At 40.4% G+C, this 20771-nt stretch overlaps 1 protein-coding gene across 1 annotated transcript in view; it reads right to left on the minus strand.

Annotated features, from left to right (window-relative positions):
- Positions 1 to 20771, minus strand: part of yju2 (YJU2 splicing factor homolog) — a 34491-nt gene that overhangs the window by 8227 nt on the left and 5493 nt on the right. The window contains exons 3-6 of the mRNA XM_073068745.1: positions 14595 to 14739; positions 6440 to 6574; positions 4986 to 5167; positions 3249 to 3372 (exon numbers count right to left, since the gene is read on the minus strand). Of these exons, the coding sequence (XP_072924846.1) occupies positions 3249 to 3372; positions 4986 to 5167; positions 6440 to 6574; positions 14595 to 14739 (586 nt within the window). The remainder of the gene's footprint in view (positions 1 to 3248; positions 3373 to 4985; positions 5168 to 6439; positions 6575 to 14594; positions 14740 to 20771) is intronic.

Raw genomic sequence — 20771 nt, forward strand, 5'->3', positions numbered from 1 at the left:
AAGGTAAAAAAAATTAAATCGACCACGTCGCATACCAGAGAGTGAAAAGGTATAACATGTACCGTAGATGCCGGATTATAAGCTGCTACTTTTTTCCCACGCTTTGAACAGCTTTGAACACTGCAGCTTTTACTACGGTGCGGCTAATGCATGGTTTTTTTTCATGCTGCCAAAAACATTTTGCCTCGTAACAGTAGACCAATAAAATTGATGAGTAGTTCACAGAGGTCCAATGAAATTGTACGATAAATCAAGCGCACTTTCACAATTAAATTATTGTAAATCAGTCATTTGTACTCACCCTCATCAACATGGAAAACACTCGAAGAAAAGCATTGTGCTGCCTTTATGGCAGTTAATTAGTTTATAATATTTTCGCTTAGTAATTCATTTGTTAGTATTTTCTAGTTAAAGTTAGAAGTGTTTTAACTATATTTGTTTTCTGTACGACATCCCGGGATGCTATGACGTCACATCCGGTTTCGCCGCGTCTTGTGGGAAATACCGGTTTGCGATAAACGGAAAGGTGGGGGCCGAGCGCATTAGACCCGCGCGAGAACGCTGCTTTTAAGTTAAAGGCAATCAATAACTTTTCCTGGTAGGCTGCAGTATATATATTTTTTTACCAGTCGTTAGGAGATATTGGAATGTTGTTCGTGCACTGTTCAGTAAAAAAGTATACGCAACGTAATTTGTGTGTTACCGATACGTATGTATATTTAAAAGTAGCCGTGTTACAGGCACGGTTCGAAAAAAAGCATTTGCAATATGTATTTGTTTATGTTACCATACGGATTTAACTAAAAGTTAAAAAATCCTCACGTGTAATATCTTTCTGTGTAAATATCTCATATTACAACGTGGGACACCTGCGGCTTAAAATCCGGTGCGGCTTGTACAAGTACAAAATTGATTTTCTTTCTAAAATTAGAGCCTGTGGCTTTTAATCAGGTGCGCTCTGTAGTACGGAATCTACGGTACTTAACTCAAAAGCTCCATAAACAACTCATACAGCAGATACTTCAAAATTGGCTATTGAATAATCGATGTAACTTTAATATTTTATTCAGTAGGCTTAACTTTAAAGTTTTTAATATACTCCCATCCCTCCTGAGGAGGGTAGATTCTCAATGGTTGAGATTTTTCAGGAAAAATTATCAGCTTTGCTGGAAAGCGAAGGGAGGGATTTAAATCTAATTTATACATTTCACTCATAACTTCTCGATATTTCTTTCTTTCGGCAAAGATTTTGGGGGGATAATCTTCAACTATACGAATGTGTGTTGAATTAAAGTGTAATTTCCGTTTCTTTCTGGCTTCTCGAAGAATAGCTTCTTTAGTCGTATAATAATGCAAAGAAAGTACAACTGCACGAGGATATAATTCGGGTGAACGCCGAGAGAATGGAATTCTGTGAGCTCTGTCGATTAAGGGGCTAGCTTCAAGGGTCCCATTGAAAAGTGAATACAGCATACCTGAAAAGAATTTTAACAGATCGCCAGCTTCAGTATTTTCAGGCAGTCTTAGAATACACAGATTCCTCCGACGCCCTCTACTATCTAAATCAACCATTCTTTTCTTCGTTTTAGATAGTTCCGAGGTAATTTCATTGATTTTCTTTTCCATTGAAGTTATCTTCATTCCTTGATCTTTAATAGTTTGCTTGAATAAATCATGCTCGCTCTCGATTCGGGTTGTAGTCTGCTGAAGTGTTTGAAGTTGAGAATCCAAGTTTTCCAGCAAGTCTTGAATCGTAGAAATAGCTTTTTCGAGCTTCCCGTTTGAACCGGTCAGCTTATCAATTTTAATATTAAGCAATCCGAATTCCGACTTCATGTCTTGTATTGAAGAAAATATTCCCGCTAGTGTAACAGGTTCCTCCGTTTTCTTGGTTTGTTCCGTTTGCTCCATTTCGGGGAAAGTCTTGCCGCTTCTTAATTCAATACCAGTAGGACTTTTTTCTGCCATTGTAATTAAGTCGTAAAATCCTTCAGCAGAAATAATAAATCCTTCAGTAGCAGTAGTAAGTCATTAGAACTAAAAGGGATCGGTTGGTGGGATATAAAATACATTAAAAGAGAGAGAGCCGCTAGAAACGCGACCTACTCCATATGCTGCAAAGATGGAGAATCTAAAACAAGGTCTGACGTGCTTTACAACTTCTTGAAGTCAAACCAAACGAGGACTCTTCATAGCTCTTCATCAGTCCATGAGGGAAATGGTTGACACCTCTGATTCCCCATATCTAGATAATTCATCCATGGCTTCTCATTCACTCAATTATTTCATTTCTTGTTGTAAGTTCACATATAGAGTGCACAATTCACAAACGCACAGCCAGCTTGCTGGTAGGTTGCTCTTGCTATCATTCTTCCAAGTGTACGATTTGATGACAATTAAAATATTCTACCTCAACTAAATCTAATATGTTCACAGTAAAGCTTTTATCTCTTAAAAATTGCTCTAAGAGGTTAAATGGCTTAACAAATCCCCCATAGTGTAGGTAAATGGCAAAAAAATTGGAATGGAAGGGGATGGTAGGAGGAAATAAATTGCAGAGCAACAGGTTAATAACGAGAGGGATTGATGCTGATGGGATTGCTCTACTGGGAGCCAGCAAAGACCAAAAGGGCCAAATGAGATATGTTATAATAAGAAAGAAAGTGTCACAAATCTACTTGTTTAGTGTGGGGGTGATCTTCATCTTACTACAAATTGGATATGGAATCTCTGATCTTTGCGCTCAATCTTGCTCAGTGACACGCCAGGAAATTAGCATTTTCTAATCATTGTGTGCTCAGGTCACTTGCTGCAGCAAAAACACTGGATTTTCCATTTTATTTGCTTGAGTCCTGTATCATTCATCAAAAGAAATGATGGAAGCAGTAGAGTAGAAGAAGGTATAACTCTGAGGTTAGAGGACCTCATCATTTGTGTGAAGGCTGGAGAAATGGGGTACTAATCCTCAGAAGATGATAACCAAGAGGCTAGTTACAAATGGAGCAGATAAGGATATCTGTTTTAGATATGGCAGAGAACATACGTTAAATCTGGGGATGGGGGAAATATCTCATACACAAGTAATAAACAAATAGAAAGGACCTCAGTATTAGATGGCAGAAACAGGAACACTACAGGTTTCTTCTGTAGCCTCTGATTGAATGAGTTTCCGGAAATATATCTGCTTTATAACAATGCAGAGTCCAATCCTTAGCTTTCAAATACTCAAACTGACATAATTCTCCTACCTCATTGAGGATATCCGTGGGCTTGCTAGGCAGTTGTGGCTTCTGCTTACAAGATGTGTACAACTCTTCATCCGAGTCAGAGTCTTCCAGAATTCTCTTTACCTGGGCAGTTTCTAGCATAGACCTTGTGGAATTGAAACAAGTGTGAAAAATTTGGAAGAAGGGCCTATTTTTCTTGCAGGCTCTCTACACAGTAATGCATGTCTGGGAAAAGATGAGGAGTGTAGGAGAGTGCGAGGTCCCTCTTTTAATTTATAAAAATGATACATTTCTGAGCAAAGTTAAAAAATTAAGATAAAGGGGGTGCAGTTATGATAAGTTTGATCATTCTCTATTAAATATGATATATTTTGTTATTGCTGTATTAGAGGAATGCAGGGGGTGAAGCAGGGCTGTTGTCAGAGCCACAATCGAAGGAGGAAGGGTGCCAATAGTAACATTTTGCCTGGACTCACAGCTTCCAAACCAGAGAAATGTTCTAATAGTAAAATCCAAGTAATACACACAAAATGCTGGAAGAACTCAGCAGGGCATGCAGCATCTATGGGAAAAAAAGTACAGCCGACATTTCGGGCCGAGACCTTTCAGCAAGACTGGACAAAAATAGGTGAGGAATAGACTTAAAAGGTGGGGGGGGGGGGGGAGCAGGGGAGAGAAAAATACAAGGTGAAAACAAGGTAAAATATGTAGTGTTAAGGAGGGAATGATCAAACTTGTGTAATACCATGGTTAAGAGACAAGTTTATTGTATTACTACCATTATGCTGTTGGGTATTTTATTTTCTGCAGCCTTCCTGTAAAACACAGTGTGTTCTGTTAATCAAACTTTACAGCCCAGTATTTTGGTTTCTGTTAAGATAAGGAGTCATTTGATCCGCTTAGGAATGTTGTGTCAGCTGATCGGTGTTGTCTTGATAATATTATGTCCAGAGGGATGCCATGGAACATTCAAAAAGTTTTGGGGGGGGGGGGGGGAAATCAGATTTCTAGAATGTGGGTTGGTTTTGGGTCTTTTTGCAGGAGTTGAGGGAGCAGTGAGGTGTGGGGGGTGAGGTGTGGAGCAGACACAATGGAAGATGATCGTGGAACCCCGCCCGAATACTCCTGAGTTAGCCAGTTAGTTTGTAACAGACTTTCTGGGAAGTTCAAACTGTGGCTGGACCCTTTTTCTGTTAACTGTTTGTCAAAGTTGAAATATTTGTAAATATACTTCCACTTTAAGTTTATGCTGGTGTAAGTTCCATTATTTCCTTTTGAAGGATAACTTTGCATGGGACAGTATTCATATAGAATCCACTGTAACATTCATTCCCTTAACGGAGCATCCCAACTTTCCTGTTTGTGCTGAACCTGAATCATACCAACCCTAGATGTGTGTAGCTTACTGAAGAAGGCCATCTTACCGTTACCCAAACAATGCTGAGACACGTGGCTGTTAGAGATAGCTAACGAGCTTAGTTTATTTTGAGCCACCATGAAAGGGTTTACTTGGTATAAATAGAAGTATTAAACTTACTTTTATCACTGTATGTCCAATTATAATTGCTTTTAAAATCAGTCAATTCTGCTGCTGGATGCTTTCTATAAGTATATTGGAAGGAACCACTGCACTATACTCATTTTATATTACATTAACTCCACAAACACTAACTAAATTAACATTTTCTTTGTAGTTTAATGTTCTAGGTCATCATGTTTAGAGAACTGAACTATTCTCCATTCTGAAAGCTGACCTACCTCATCTCTCGCTCATCATCTTCATCCTGTTGTCGTTTTAGATCCTCATCATATTTCTGATACTCCTGTAACATGCCCTCGAAGTTCACATTGGCCTGACGCTGGTTCAGTTCCTTCAGCTCCTGCAGGTTCTCCAAGACCTCCATTTCCATCTTAGAGTCTTTTGTCCTGTTTTCTAGAACCTTAATGGTTACAAAAGGGAACCTGTGAGTACAAGAATAACTAAAGCCCTATAAAAACGAAGTTATACAAGTGTCCTTCAGCTTTGCTTATTTTCATTGTTAGGATACTGGATGGTAGCATTTGGAGTCGTTGCTTAGTGAGAGAAAATTTCAGACTCCTGCCCCTGAAGACTATTCAGTAATCTCCACAGGCACTTCATAAGTAATATCAAATGTCAGTCTTGATAATCTAGTGTTTTTCCCTTTTTCATGATGGACTAAGCTCAAAAGTGAAGAATGGTCCTAGGATCCTAGAACACACAGGAGAAAGTCTTTACCTTTGACAACATTATACATTGCTTATAAATTATACATCCATGAAAAAAGAACTCAAATATGCAATGCATATCTAAGGCTATTAATAGGAAAAACAGACGATATAAAGGTGTGCTACTGTGTTTAGATCTCAGTTAGATAATAATTAGAGCAATATTTAGTGATAGGATATTGCCTCTTGGGAAAGGGATGTGATGCTGGTTCACTAGAATGGGAATATGAGCTGAAGAACTATATACTGGAGGATGCAAAGATTAGCTCATATTCCCTTGGTGTACACAAGATGTGATTGGAGTATTATGACAGAAGAATTGATAAGGCTGTTAGAAAAAAAGTCCAGAACAAGGGGTGTGTTCCCATATATTATACAGGGATGTTATCAGAAAGAAATACCTTTTACAAAATGTGGAAATGCATAAGATTCTCCTCAGAAAACATCAAGGCTGGGTCATTAAAAATGTATATGTACATTTCCTGTTAAGCAAGGCTGCTTGGTGGAGTCCACGTGCACACCACCTATAATCTATCTAAATGACTGAATCAGTATTTGGATAGCCTGGTTGTTTTTCAAAACACAACTGGTACAAGTTGTAATTTCAATGGAAGTATATCTCTTGGTCACATCCATGTTTACTTTTTGTCTGAACAAACTGTTCTATTTCTATAAAGACCATTCTTCAGTCTCATAGCCCCAATTCCTTTCAATTCTATCGTGTCTGAATTATTTCAAAGTTTACTCGACTGAGTAAAAGTGCTGAGCCTTTATAAAGGAATTTCCCTTCCAAATCTTCATCCAAAAAATAATTGAAGAGAAAATTTTAATCGAGGCTCTGAAACCATACTAGTTCTGCCCAATAGTTAAGAGCAAGAATCTGTGAGGGTGAGATGGGTGGCGTCATCTGCAATACAAAGATCTGACGGACAGAATGTTTCTGTGCTGTTAATTATATGCAATACCTTCATTGGGTTGTTCAGTTCCTCCTCTTCCCGTTCTTTCTGAATTTGTTTCTCCTGCTCCTCCAGCAGCTTTTCTGCTTGAAAGTTCCGTGTCGCTCCATGTTCCACCACATAATCTGTCTTCTCAGGATCAGTCTATAAAATTACACATACCACAACAATGATAGTCCCAAATGAAGTACATGCTCTGGCCCAAACAGGGAAGATGTTCAAAAAATATTTTCCCAAATGCTTAAGATCATAACAAACGCATACTAAACAGTGTGTTAAAGATAAAAATAATTAACAAGCAGCTACCTGTTTGTCTGAACACAGAATATAGGATATCACTGGCTCCAGCAGACTAAGTTAATTTCACCTAGATCTGTTAATGCTCCTACAATATGTTTCTGTGCATGTGGACAATTTGCATGAATGAACACACAGGGTGGCTTGTGGGTGGAGATGCAAAGGACAGAGAATCAGCCTGCACTGACTATCATCTCCAATTTATTACACTAGCTGGAAACAATGCATATGTAGACACTCTACTATTCAGTTTTAAAGCCACCTTAGATTGTGTCATTTACAATCAAAGGAACAGTCAAATATATTTTGGCCTTTGATGAAGAGCAGCACAGTTCACAGGGGACTGAAGGAACCCTCTGCCCTTGCAATTCCACCTATACTCAGAAATAGTCAAACCAATGTTATTATGTTTGACTATCACCTTAAATATATACATGTTTTATCACCAGCTCACTGTGGTGCAGTGCATATTATTTGATGTACAATCGCAACTCACTAATATTGACTGTCAAGTCACTATATAACTGTCAGGGTGGAGATACGTCTCTACCAAAGGAAATGTAAGGTGCTCCTTCCACTAGCCTGCAGGTCACCCTTGGACAACGTGCAGACCCAGCTTAGCCCCCAGTCAGGGTCACATAAAGCCATGGGAGCAGGTGGTGGATTGTTGTATGAGGAGCTGATGCATATTGTATGTTGTGGTTATGCCACCACTGATGGCAGGCACACAATCTCTGAGCATATTGATAATGGCTGGAGTCACCTGTCTTGTAAAGACACTGCCCAGAAGTCAATGACAAATCACTTCAGTAGAAAAATTTGCCAAATACGGTCAAAAGACCATGATCACGTAGGTCATACGACACGGCACATAATAATGATGATAATAACTCTCAAGGACTACTGATCTCTTAGTATTAGGAGTTGATGAAAATAAAAAAAGAACTGCTGATGCTGCAAATTAAATTAAAAACAGAAAATATTAGAAATTCTCAGCAAGTCAAGCTGCATCTGTGGGAAGAGAAACAGAGTTAGCATTTCAGGTTAAAGACCATTTGTCAGAACTGCTTTAATTATGGGTCTCCAACTTGAAACATTAACTATTTGTCTTTTCCTCCGGATGTAGTCTGACCTGGTGAGTATTTCCATCATTTTCTTTTTTTAAGATTTTAATATTAGGAGTTGCTACTTTCAAGAGAGAATAGAAATTGGGAGGAAAATAATATTTTCTAGAATTTGAATAAGAAATTACCGTAGATTCCGGATTATAAGCCGCTACTTTTTCCCCAAATTTTGAACAGCTTTGAACTCTGCGGCCTTTAATCCAGAGCGGCTAATACATGGTTTTTTTTCATGCCGCCTCGTAAACATTTTGCCTCGTAACAGTAGACCAATAAATTTGATGAGTAGTTCACAGAGGTCCAATGAAATTGTACGATAAATCAAGCGCACTTTCACAATTAAATTATTGTAAATCAGTCATTTGTACTCACCCTCATCAACATGGAAAACACTCGAAGAAAAGCATTGTGCTGCCTTTATGGCAGTTACTTAGTTTATAATATTTTCGCTTAGTAATTCATTTGTTAGTTAAAGTTAGAATTGTTTTAACTATATTTGTTTTCTGTTCTACATCCCGGGATGCTATGACGTCACACCCGGTTTCGCCGCGTCTTGTGGGATACCGGTTTGCGATAAACGGGAAGGTGGGGGCATTACGCGAGCACATCAGACCCGAGCACATTAGCCGAGCTCATTAGACCCGATTAGACCCGATCGCGTTACGCGAGCTCATCAGACCCGAGCACATTAGACCCGATTAGACCCGATCACGTTACGCGAGCTCATCAGACCCGAGCACATTAGACCCGATTAGACCCGATCGCGTTACGCGAGCTCATCAGACCCGAGCACATTAGACCCGATTAGACCCGATCGCGTTACGCGAGCTCATCAGACCCGAGCACATCAGACCCGAGCACATTAGACCCGATTAGACCCGATCGCGTTACGCGAGCTCATCAGTCCCGAGCACATCAGACCCGAGCACATTAGACCCGATTAGACCCGATCGCGTTACGCGAGCTCATTAGACCCGAGCACATCAGACCCGAGCACATTAGACCCAATTAGACCCGATCGCGTTACGCGAGCTCATCAGACCCGAGCACATTAGACCCGATTAGACCCGATCGCGTTACGCGAGCTCATCAGACCCGAGCACATTAGACCCGATTGCGTTACGTGAGCTCATCAGACCCGAGCACATTAGACTCGATTAGACCCGATCGCGTTACGCGAGCTCATCAGACCCGAGCACATTAGACCCGATTAGACCCGATCGCGTTACGCGAGCTCATTAGACCCGAGCACATCAGACCCGAGCGAAAACGCTGCTTTTAAGTTAAAGGCGATCAATAACTTTTCCTGGTAGGCTGCAGTATATATATTTTTACCAGTCGCTAGGAGATATTGGAATGTTGTTCGTGCTGTTCAGTAAAAAAGTATATGCAACGTAATTTGTGTTACCGATACGTATGTATATTTAAAAGTAGCCGTATTACAGGCACGGTTCGAAAAAAAGCATTTGCAATATATATTTGTTTGTTACCATATGGATTTAATTAAAAGTTAAAAAATCCTCACGTGTAATATCTTTCTGTGTAAATATCTCATATTACAACGTGGGACACCTGCGGCCGAAAATCCGGTGCAGCCTAAAATCCGGTGCGGCCTGTACAAGTAAAAAATTGATTTTATTTCTAAAATTAGAGCCAGCGGCTTTTAATCAGGTGCGCTCTGTAGTCCGGAATCTACGGTAGCTTATTTCAAGGTCTTCAGCTACTTCTTAGTTCCTGGGCATGATGTCTGTGGAGTTGTAGGGCTTCTAAGCTCACAAGCAATTATTTGTAAATAGTTAGAGTACTAAACAACTAACTAAATACTATCAACAATACCTCTTCAATCACTCCCATTTGGGTAAGAAACAGAGTATGTCTCCATCTAACCTAAAAACTGTAAAAAAAATTATGACATATAAGACAGCCATCCAAGTAGCAAAAAGTTACACAGCATTTTCCAACCACCTTTACTGCTCTTCAAATACATAACCAAATGCTTCCAAAAAGTCATGAATTAAATTTTCATCCCCACTATCCTTTTAGGTAGGGAATTCCAGATTCTTACAATACCATGGGTGAGAAGCCACAAGTTTTTCAATCCTTTGCTATAGAAACAGAAAATGCTGGATACACTCAGCAGGTCAAACAGCACTGAATGAAAAAACATGACAGATCTGAACAGGGTCAAGGGATTAAATGGTTAGGTGTCAGATTTGCCAATTGTTGCCAGGATTTTGTTTTTCTTTTAAATTCTTGTCATTTACAATTTCTTTTGATATTCATTTACTTTTTGCTTCCTGTCTCTAAGCCAGTTTTGGAATCAACTTTTCACTCTATCCACTCCCCCAGCCCTACTGGTTTAACCAGCCTGCCATATGGGATGATATGAAATGCTACTTTAAAATTCAAGTAAACCACATCAAGCATATTTCCATCACCTACTCGTTTTGTTACCTAATTGAAAATTCCTAATTAGTTAGACATGACTTTCCCTTTACATATTCATTTAACCATCCTTGATTAATGTGAACCTTTCTAAATTAGTTTTTACAATGTCTCTTTGATACTCACATAATTATCCAGAACCAAAGCTAATCTAACTGGACTGTAATTACTTGGTTGATTCTTTAAACATTTATTGTATGGTATTTTAACATTATTTTAATAGCTTGGGATATCCAGGACTGGAAACATATCCCTTTCTCAAGATGCTGCACCACTCATATCTCCCTCTTTCTACCATTATCCCTTCCAATATTTCACTTGTGTATCTTATATACATCATCCCATCTTTTTGACAATAGTCACAAAATGCAGGACTTTGAATAAGTATTCAACCCCCACAACTATTTTCACATTATACTGTCTCATTTTCTTCATTTAAAATATATTGAATTAGGATTTTTAGACCTAATCTACAAAACATTGTGTACGATGTCAAATCAAAAGTATACATCCCCTTTGTAATTACCATGCCAACTATCTTCAGGTGCAACACTGCATATTATCTTACCAACTCATCTAACTTGTTGATGTAGAAAACTGGAGGATCACCTGTTTTCAGTTAATTCATAAGAATACCCCCTTCTCTCTGTAAGTTCCAACAGTATGGTAGATTTTCAACAGACCAAACCAAAATGAAGAAAATAAGAGCAATCAGGTCAGGGGGATGATAACAGAGAAGCACAAATTTGGGGAAGGGTACCAAGACCATCGCTAGGGTACTGAACATACCTCGAAGCATCGTAACAAAGTGAACAAATTATAAAACTACAGCCATATTGCCTCGGTCAGGCCACCCTTCTGAACTGAGTCACTGAACAAGAATAACACTTGTAAGAGAGGCTATTGTCATGCCAATTGTCATTCTGAGTGAACTGCAGAAGACAGTGGCTGCGATTGGAGATGATGTTCATAGCTCCAATTTCTAAAGCCTTGCACAGAAAGGGTATTTATGGAAGGTTGGCAAGGAAGAAGCCCTGGCTAAAAAAAAGCATATCCTTGCCCATAAAGACTTTGAAAGGGTCATTTAGAAGATAAAGATCCGGAAGAAGGTTTTGTGGTTGGATGAGACTAAAGTTGAACTTTTTGGCCTCAAAGTTAAGCTCGTACTTATGGTGTAAATCTAAAACTGCGCATCAGACAGGTAACAACATCCTTGTGTAAAGTATGGTGGTGGTAGCATCATGCAATGGGGATGCTTTTCAGCAGCAGGTCTGGAAATCTGGTCAGGATTGATGGGAAGATGAATGCTGCTAAATACAGAAAAATCTGCCAGTAAGCTTAAACTGAGGAGGAAGTTTGTCTTTCAGCATGACAACGACCCGAAGTACACTGCCAGAACAACCATGGAGTGAATGGCTTCAAATGAAAAAAAACAGTGTTCTTGAGTGGCCCAATCACAGTCCTGACTTTCCCCGCTTCAGATGCCTCTGGCAAGACCTCAATATTGTTGTTCGCTGCCGCTCCCCAACTAACCTGCACAGTTTGAGCAATTTTGCAAGGAGGACTGGCCAAATCTTGCTCCATCACATTGTGCAAAGCTAATAGAGACTTATCCAAAAAGTCTGTAAATAGCCGGAAAAGGTGGTTCAACTAAGTACTGAGCAAATGGGGATGAATACTTTTGAACTGCTGACAATTCAGTTTTTGAATTTTTAGTTTTTCTCACTTTATAATTTTACATTTTTTGAACTCTACAGTGAAAAAAAAGAAGCACGTGGTTCACAAATAAAAATTCTCAGTTAAATTGATCAAAATCCTTGGTTGTAGTACTCATTTGTGTGAACAAGGGCTGAATACTTTTACAAGGCACTGTATTCATTAACAGCTTCCACTGCCTCCACATACAGGTTATTTATTTGGTTTCTAGTAGCACCTATTGTTTCCTTAGTTATCCATCAGCTCTTTGTGTACTTAAAAATACATTTGTATTTTAATTGATTTTAAATACCAACATTTTTCATACTTTCTCTTTTATCATACTTCCTAAATTTCTATTTAATTTCACTCGTATGCCTTCTCCTGTATGAAGCTCTCAGAATCTGATATGAGCTTCCTTTTTTGATTTTCTTTTCCCTCCATGCATCTTACCATCCAAGAGCCTCTAGATACACCAGTTTACTTAAATGTCATCTTTCATCTTAAATGCACACACTGCTCAGAGACTGATTTATGAAGCTGCTTCCAGTTCATTTTTCATAAACTACCACAAAAATGATCTTCCATTACTAAATCAGCACTGTCCCCTAGTTGGGCTTGTTACATATAGCTAAAAAAAAATATTTATTTTATTAAGTGCAATCGTGAACAATAGCCAGATCAGAAATGCTGATCAAGTCAACTAGTTCCCAAAGAGAACTCTGATAGGCCAATCAGATGGTTCACTGCTGCTTAGCAATAGAACACAAAAAAATCATATGTACAATTATGAAACATTAAAAAATAGTAGAAATACTGGAATCATGATGATCATGATGAAGTCTGCTGGAGAGAGACATTTATACACATGCTGTCCTCCATAATTCAGAGAGATTGAAGGATAAGGTCACAGGGTGACAAAACATGACAGGAGCACTTGAAACTAAAATATAATCCATACTGGGAGAAAACAGCACCTGTACTTTCTGCACTGTTCTCCAGCTGTTTAAGGACTAAGTCCAGCCGGAACATAACTCACAAGTGCTCTTGAAAGTCAGGTATTAATCCTACCTACCAACAACCAAACATTGCCATCCTGGTCCCCTTCATGATAGCTTATGAAGAAGCATGTGACTTCCCTCCCAGAGATGATAGGTGTTTGTGCACTCGACTCTTGAAGGCTTGGACCCCATCGTCGCAGATGTTTCCAACCATAGCATCTGGAAGGCTGTTCCAAATTCTGACAGCATAGTGAAGGAAGCTTCTATCCAGTGTGTAGGTTCTCGCATCAGGCATATAAACAGCATGAGCAGGCACAGATAAACTTGATCGTGTGGTGCGCCATCTCTCGTAAGATGAAGGCAGCATGGCACGAAGGTCTGCAGGGCTGTGGCTGGTCTGCATTTTGTATAGCACAGTAGCTGCAGCAACCTGTCGTCTGTGGTGTAAGCTACTGATGGCTAGCTTCTCACGAGCTGTGGCTTCATCTACACCTATAATCCTGAGAGCCTTTCTTTGAATGGAATCAAGCTGGCTGAGGACACTCTGTGAGGCATTCATCCATGATAAACGGGCATATTCCATGATACTTCGTACCTGGGCTTTGTAAACCATGGCTATGCCCTCTTTGTCTAGTTTGGATGCTACTTTCTGCAGTGCTCCAAGCCTTTGTCCAGCCTTTGAAATAGTGGAAAGGTGTTTATCCCACACCAATTTGCTGTCAATATTAACACCAAGGATTACTAGCTCCTTCTTTGAATCCAGCTTGCAGTTCCCAAAATACAGGTCGGGGGTAGATGGATTCCTCTTCCCAGACATCACCATCGCCTTGCACTTAGTAGGCTCAAAGATGACATTCCAGTCGTCTGCCCAGGCTTTCATCCTGTCAAGATCCCTATTCAGGCCTGCTGTCATTGTATTACTCTCTCCTGCTCTAATTGGTGCAAATAGTGTGGAGTCATCAGCGTACAGGTATAGCTCGTTACTACATGCATCAACCAAGTCGTCAATAAAGATGGAAAACAGAAATGGCCCAAGTATTGAACCCTGTGCTACAGATGCATTGACGGTTGAAGAATCAGAAGCCTGACTAGAGATAACAACAAGGTAGCTCACCATCATGGACGTATCATCACCATCCATGGAGGAGGGCCTGGTGATGACATCAAATGTCAGGTTTGGTGGTTAGATTCTATCCATTGTCTGTCCCTTTTGTGGCATAAATATCACCTTCCATTTATCAGTCATGTCTGAATGTTGTCTAGGTCTAGCTGCATGCATGCATGGACTACTTCATTTGCTGAGGAATGATGAGATTATGTAAATGGAATTGACCATGAAGCAGTCGACAGCAAACATCCCTGCTCTGGACCTTACTACACAGAAAGATCTTTAATGAAGTAGATGAGTATCATTAGGCCAAAGACACTGCCCCAAGAAACACCAGCAGTTTTCTGCTGGGGCCAGGATGATTTATTTCCAATAAGCAATGCCATTTCCTACGTGCAAATTATTCTCCTTTTGAACTGATTTAGTGCAAATACAGCTTGGAGTGGGAAAAAAAACCTGTTACAAATGAAGTAAAAGTAAATTCCAAGAATATTTACCTTAAATGTGATTTCTGCCAGACACCTGGTGCACTTGATGTAGAAGCGGAAGATAGGCAGTCCCAGATACACTTCATTCTGTACGGTTTCTTTACGTGCATTGAATTTCTTGCCTTTATAAATATACTCTCCACATGTTTTACATCTGAACAACAAGAACAAAAGAAATTGACCAACTAACAAAGACAAATGGCCCATACAAGACATTCCAATACAACTGTTACGCACCACGTATCTTGTTATAGAAGTTCCATTTGTACCGGCATCCACTTTAACTTGATTGGAAACAAATAAAAAAAAAGGGTAGCTAATTCACAAAATACAATTTGAAAAATTCCCCTCTGTGTCCTTTAGACAATCAGAACTATTTCAGAGGGTGCATTAGTCATGATTTGTGAACAGGACACACAGTTCTTTGACAAGGTGGTTAATCTGCTGCAAATCTGAAACAAAAACAATAACTGCTGAAAATATTCAGCAGGTAGAGAGAAACAGTATTATCATTTCTGGTCCATCAAAACTCTGTTTTGATGAAAGATTATTGATATGAAGTACTTATTCTTCTCTCTTTCCATGGATCCTGTCTGAGCCAACTGTATTTACAGTTAAAATGATTCATGTTGTTCTTGAAGGAATGCAGTGAACTAGCACCTACGCTACAAATTGACAACCAGTGCCACAGCTCCGTCATTCTCTTGGAAAAGAGCAACTGCATGAGACTAAAAGACTGGAGATGTTGGAAGGAGAGGACTATGATCAGCATCAGGGAGGGAGAAGTGGGGAAATCAGAACTTGGGCCACACATTACCACAGCTAGTACAGCAACTGCCTCATTTTCAGTGTCCCAGGTTTATCTCTGAACTCCAGTGACATCTGGTGCTGTGTGGAGTTTGCACATTTTCTTTGTTACCACATGGGTTTCCTCCAAGTGCTTCAGTTTCGTCCTGTATGTCGGCTAGTAATTTAATTGATTACCATGGACTAGCCTTAATCTATTTGTGAGCACCAGATTAACTTTATTTGTCACATGTACATCGAAACATGTAGTGAAAAGTATTTGCATCGTAAATGTGCTGGGGCAGCCCTCAAGTATCACCATGTTTCTGTGCCACCATAGCATGCCCGTAACTTGTGCATCTTTTTGTAATGTGGGAGGAAACCAGAGCACCTGGAGAAAACTCACACAGTCACGGGGAGAATGTACAAACTTCTTTAAATTGCAGCAAGAGGCAGAGAGGGAAGAAGTAAAAGAAGCTTGGAGAAAAACTGTTTTTTAACTAATCGCGGCAAAGAGGCTAGACTGCGCAGGCGTGTGACGCAGCGCGTCAAAGGTTTAAAAAGGAAGGACGCCATATACAGTGGCCATCGTCAGAGTGGACTGAGGCAGAGTAGGTCAGCTTTGGCTCAATCTGAGGCAGAGTGGGTCAGCTTTGGCTCAATCAGGCTTCGGCGAGAACAGGCAGAGGCGAGGTTTGAATGGGGCACAACTGCGCAAGCCTGTGAAAGTCGGCCTGTGAAGCAGTGGGAGAATTTAAATAGCGAGCAGAGGCTGAGTACGAGCTTCACTCCAGGTGAGGTAAGGCCGGGTAAGCTCCTTTAATTAATCTAATTAGATTAGGAGTAGGTAATGGAGGCAGCAGTTAGGGCAGTTGAGTGCTCCGTTTGCAGTATGTGGGAAGTCAGGGTGAGCACTGTTGTCCCTAATGACTACACCTGCAAAAGGTGCATCCAGTTGCAGCTCCTAACAAACTGTGTTAAGGAACTGGAGCTGGATGAACTACGGATCATTCGGGAGGCAGAAATAGACAGGAGTTTCAGGGATATAGTCACCCCTAGGAGTCAGGAGAGGGAAGGGATATAGACAGGAAGAGCAGAGCACCCCTGTGGCCGTTCCCATCAACAATAAGTATACCATTTTGGAGACTGTTGGTGGGGATGACCTACCAGGGACAAGTTGCAGTGGTTGCGTCTCTGGCACCAAGACTGGGCCCTCAGCTCAGAAGGGAAGGAAGGAAAAGAGGAGAGCAGTAGTGATAGGGGATTCGATAGTTAGGGGGACAGATAGGGGGTTCTGTGGAAGAGATCAAGAATCCCAGATGGCCTGTTGCCTCCCTGGTGTCAGGGACCGCGATATCTCGGATCGAGTTCTCAGTATTCTCAAGAGGGAGGGTGAGCAACCGGATGCCGTGGTCATGTAGGGACCAATGACGTGGGTAAGAAGAGTGAGGAGGTCCTGAAAGGTGAGTTTAGGGAGCTAGGTGCCAAGTTAAAGGACAGGACCTCCAGGATAGCAATCTCAGGATTGCTTCCAGTGCCACGTGAGGGTGGGTTTTGAAATAGTAAGATAGTGCAGATCAACACGTGGCTGAAGACATGGTGCAGGAGGGAGGGCTTCAGATTTATAGATAATTGGGCAGTTTTCCAGGGAAGGTGGGACCTGTTCCAGTGGGACGGTTTACATCTGAACTGGAGGGGGACAAGTATTCTTGCAGGTAGGTTTGCTAGAGAGGATCCAGTGGATTTAAACTAGATATGAGGGGGGAGGGGAACCAGAGTGTAGGAACAGATGTATGGAAGAAGGAAGAAAAAGACAGTGAAGTTCTTTGTACTGTTAGAGATAAACAGAGAGTAAGAGGTGGAGAATTTCTTAAATGCATTTATTTTAATGCTAGGAGCATTGTAAGAAAGGTGGATGAGCTTAGAGCATGGATTGATACCTGGAAATATGATCTAGCTATTCGTGAAACATGGTTGCAGGAAGGGTGTGATTGGCAACTAAATATTCCTGGATTTCGTTGCTTCAGGTGTGATAGAATCGGAGGGACAAGAGGGGGAGGTGTTGTGTTGCTTGTCAGTGAAAATATTACAACGGTGCTCTGGCAGGATAGATTAGAGGGCTCGTCTAGGGAGACTATTTGGGTGGAATTGAGGAATGGGAAAGGTGTAGTAACACTTATAGGGGTGTATTATAGACCACCTAATGGGCAGCGAGAATTGGAGGAGCAAATTTGCAAGGAGATAGCAGATACTTGTAGTAAACACAGGGTTGTGATTGTGGGAGATTTTAATTTTCCACACATAGACTGGGAAGCCCATACTGTAAAAGGGATGGATGGTTTGGAGTTTGTAAAATGTGTGCAGGATAGTTTTTTGCAGCAATACATAGAGGTACCAACTAGAGAAGAGGCAGTGTTGGATCTTCTGTTAGGGAATGAAATAAGTCAGATGGTGGAGGTATGTGTTGGGAGCACTTCGGGTCCAGTGATCACAATGCCATTAGTTTCAATATAATTATGGAGAAGGATAGGACTGGACCCAGGGTTGAGATTTTTGATTGGAGAAAGGTTAACTTTGAGGAGATGCAAAAGGATTTAGAAGGAGTGGATTGGGACAATTTGTTTTATGGGAAGGATGTAATAGAGAAATGGCGGTCATTTAAAGGTGAAATTTTGAGGGTACAGAATCTTTATGTTCCTGTTAGGTTGAAAGGAAAGGTTAAAAGTTTGAGAGAGCCATGGTTTTCAAGGGATATTGGAAACTTGGTTAGGAAAAAGAAAGATATCTACAATAAATATAGGCAGCATGAAGTAAATGAGGTGCTCGAGGAATAAAAAGAATGTAAGAAGAATCTTAAGAAAGAAATAAGTAAAGCTAAAAGAAGATATGAGGTTGCTTTGGCAAGTAAGGTAAAAATAAATCTGAAGGGTTTCTACAGTTATATTAGTAGCAAAAAGATAGTGAGGGATAAAATTGGTCCCTTAGAGAATCAGAGTGGACAGCTATGTGTGGAGCCGAAAGAGATGGGGGAGATTTTGAACAATTTCTTTTCTTCGGTATTCACTACGGAGAAGGATATTGAATTGTGTATGGTAAGGGAAACTATGACGATTAAAGATGAGGAAGTACTGGCGTTTTTAAGGAATATAAAAGTGGATAAATCTCCAGATCCTGACAGGATATTCCCTAGGACCTTGAGGGACGTTAGTGTAGAAATAGCAGGGGCTCTGACAGAAATATTTCAACTGTCATTAGAAACGGGGATGGTGCTGGAGGATTGGCGTATTGCTCATGTGGTTCCATTGTTTAAAAAGGGTTCGAAGAGTAAACCTAGCAATTATAGGCCTGTCAGTTTGACGTCAGTGGTGGGTAAATTAATGGAAAGTATTCTTCGAGATGGTATCTTTAATTATCTGGATAGACAGGGTCTGATTAGGAACACTCAACATGGATTTGTGTGTGGAAGGTCACGTTTGACAAATCTTATTGAATTTTTGAAGAGGTTACGAGGAAAGTTGACGAGGGTAAAGCAGTGGATGTTGTCTATATGGACTTTAGTAAGGCCTTTGACAAGGTTCCGCACGGAAGGTTAGTTAGGAAGGTTCAATCATTAGGTATTAATATTGAAGTAGTAAAATGGATTCAACAGTGGCTGGATGGGAGATGCCAGAGAGTAGTGGTGGATAACTGTTTGTCAGGTTGGAGGCCGGTGACTAGTGGTGTGCCTCAGGGATCTGTACTGGGTCCAAGGTTGTTTGTCATATACATTAACGATTTGGATGATGGAGTGGTAAATTTGATTAGTAAGTATGCAGATGATACTAAGGTAGGTGGCGTTGTGGATAATGAAGTAGGTTTTCAAAGTTTGCAGAGAGATTTAGGCCAGCGGTGGAGCTGAACGATGGAGTGGGCTGAGCGATGGAGTTTAATGCTGATAAGTGTGAGGTGCTACATTTTGGTAGGAATAATCCAAATAAGCCATACATGGTAAATGGTAGGGCATTGAAGAATGCAGTAGAACAGTGTGATCTAGGAATAATGGTGTATAGTTCCCTGAAGATGGAATCTCATGTGGATAGGGTGGTGAAGAAAGATTTTGATATGTTGGCCATTATAAATCAGAGCATTGAGTATAGGAGTTGGGATGTAATGTTAAAATTGTACAAAGCACTGGTAAGGCCGAATTTGGAGTATTGTGTACATTTCTGGTCACCGAATTATAGGAAAGATGTCAACAAAATAGAGTACAGAGAAGATTTACTAGAATGTTACCTGGGTTTCAGCACCTAAGTTACAGGGAAAGATTGAATAAGTCTTTATTCTTTGGCGCATAGAAAGTTGAGGGGGGACTCGATAGAGGTATTTAAAATTATGAGGGGGATAAATAGAGTTGACGTGGATAGGCTTTTCCCATTGAGAGTTGGGGAGATTCAAACAAGAGGACATGAGTTGAGAGTCAGGGGAGCAAAAGTATAAGGGTATCACGAGGGGGAATTTCTTTACTCAGAGAGTGGTAGCTGTGTGGAACGAGCTTCCAGTAGAAGTGGTAGAGGCAGGTTCGGTACTGTCATTTAAAGTAAAATTGGATAGGTATATGGGCAGGAAAGGAATGGAGGGTTATGGGCTGAGTGTGGGTCAGTGGGACTAGGTGAGTGTGAGCGTTCGGCATGGACTAGAAGGGCTGAGATGGCCTGTTTCTGTGTTGTAATTGTTAGATGGTTATACGGTTCTTACAGACAGCAGTGGCAATTGAACCCTGAGTAGTGATTGTTGGTGCTGTAAAGTATTGTGCTAACCCCTACCATGCTGTCCATTAGGCAGAGTTATGGGAATGCACTGAGAGAATAAAAGTGGGAAAACTCAGCTAATGGCTTTTCTTCTTCTATCTAACACATACTAATAACTGGAGTGAAATTTTATTACAGAAAGTTCAAAAATACAATAATGAACATTAAAATAATTAAGTGGTAATTATACCATGACTTTTTGGATAACTTGCTTTTTGTTTTGATGACATTTGGTGACCTGAAGAAAGAAGCTCAGATTGCGTGCTGGGAGAGTTTCCTCTTCAGCAGAAAGTGAAAGGCAGAATCTTTGGGAACATTGAAGTATAGAGAGACCTGGGGTGCAAGCTCCCTGAAAGCTGTAAGTTCCCTCAAAGTGAAAACACAGATAGGGTATGGCAAACTTGTCTTCATCAGTTGAGCTGTTGAGTATGAAAGTCAGGAAATCACACTAAAGCTGTATAAAACGTTAATGAAACCTCATTTGGAGTATTGTGTCCAATTTTGGTCACTGAATTACAGAAAGGATGTGGAGGCCTTGGAGAGGATGCAGAAGTTGTTCACTAGGATATTGTCTGGATTAGAGATTATTAGCTATGAGGAGAGGTTGGATTAT

The sequence above is a fragment of the Hemitrygon akajei genome, chromosome 16 (assembly GCF_048418815.1).
Source record: "Hemitrygon akajei chromosome 16, sHemAka1.3, whole genome shotgun sequence".
NCBI classification, from domain to species: Eukaryota; Metazoa; Chordata; class Chondrichthyes; order Myliobatiformes; family Dasyatidae; genus Hemitrygon; species Hemitrygon akajei.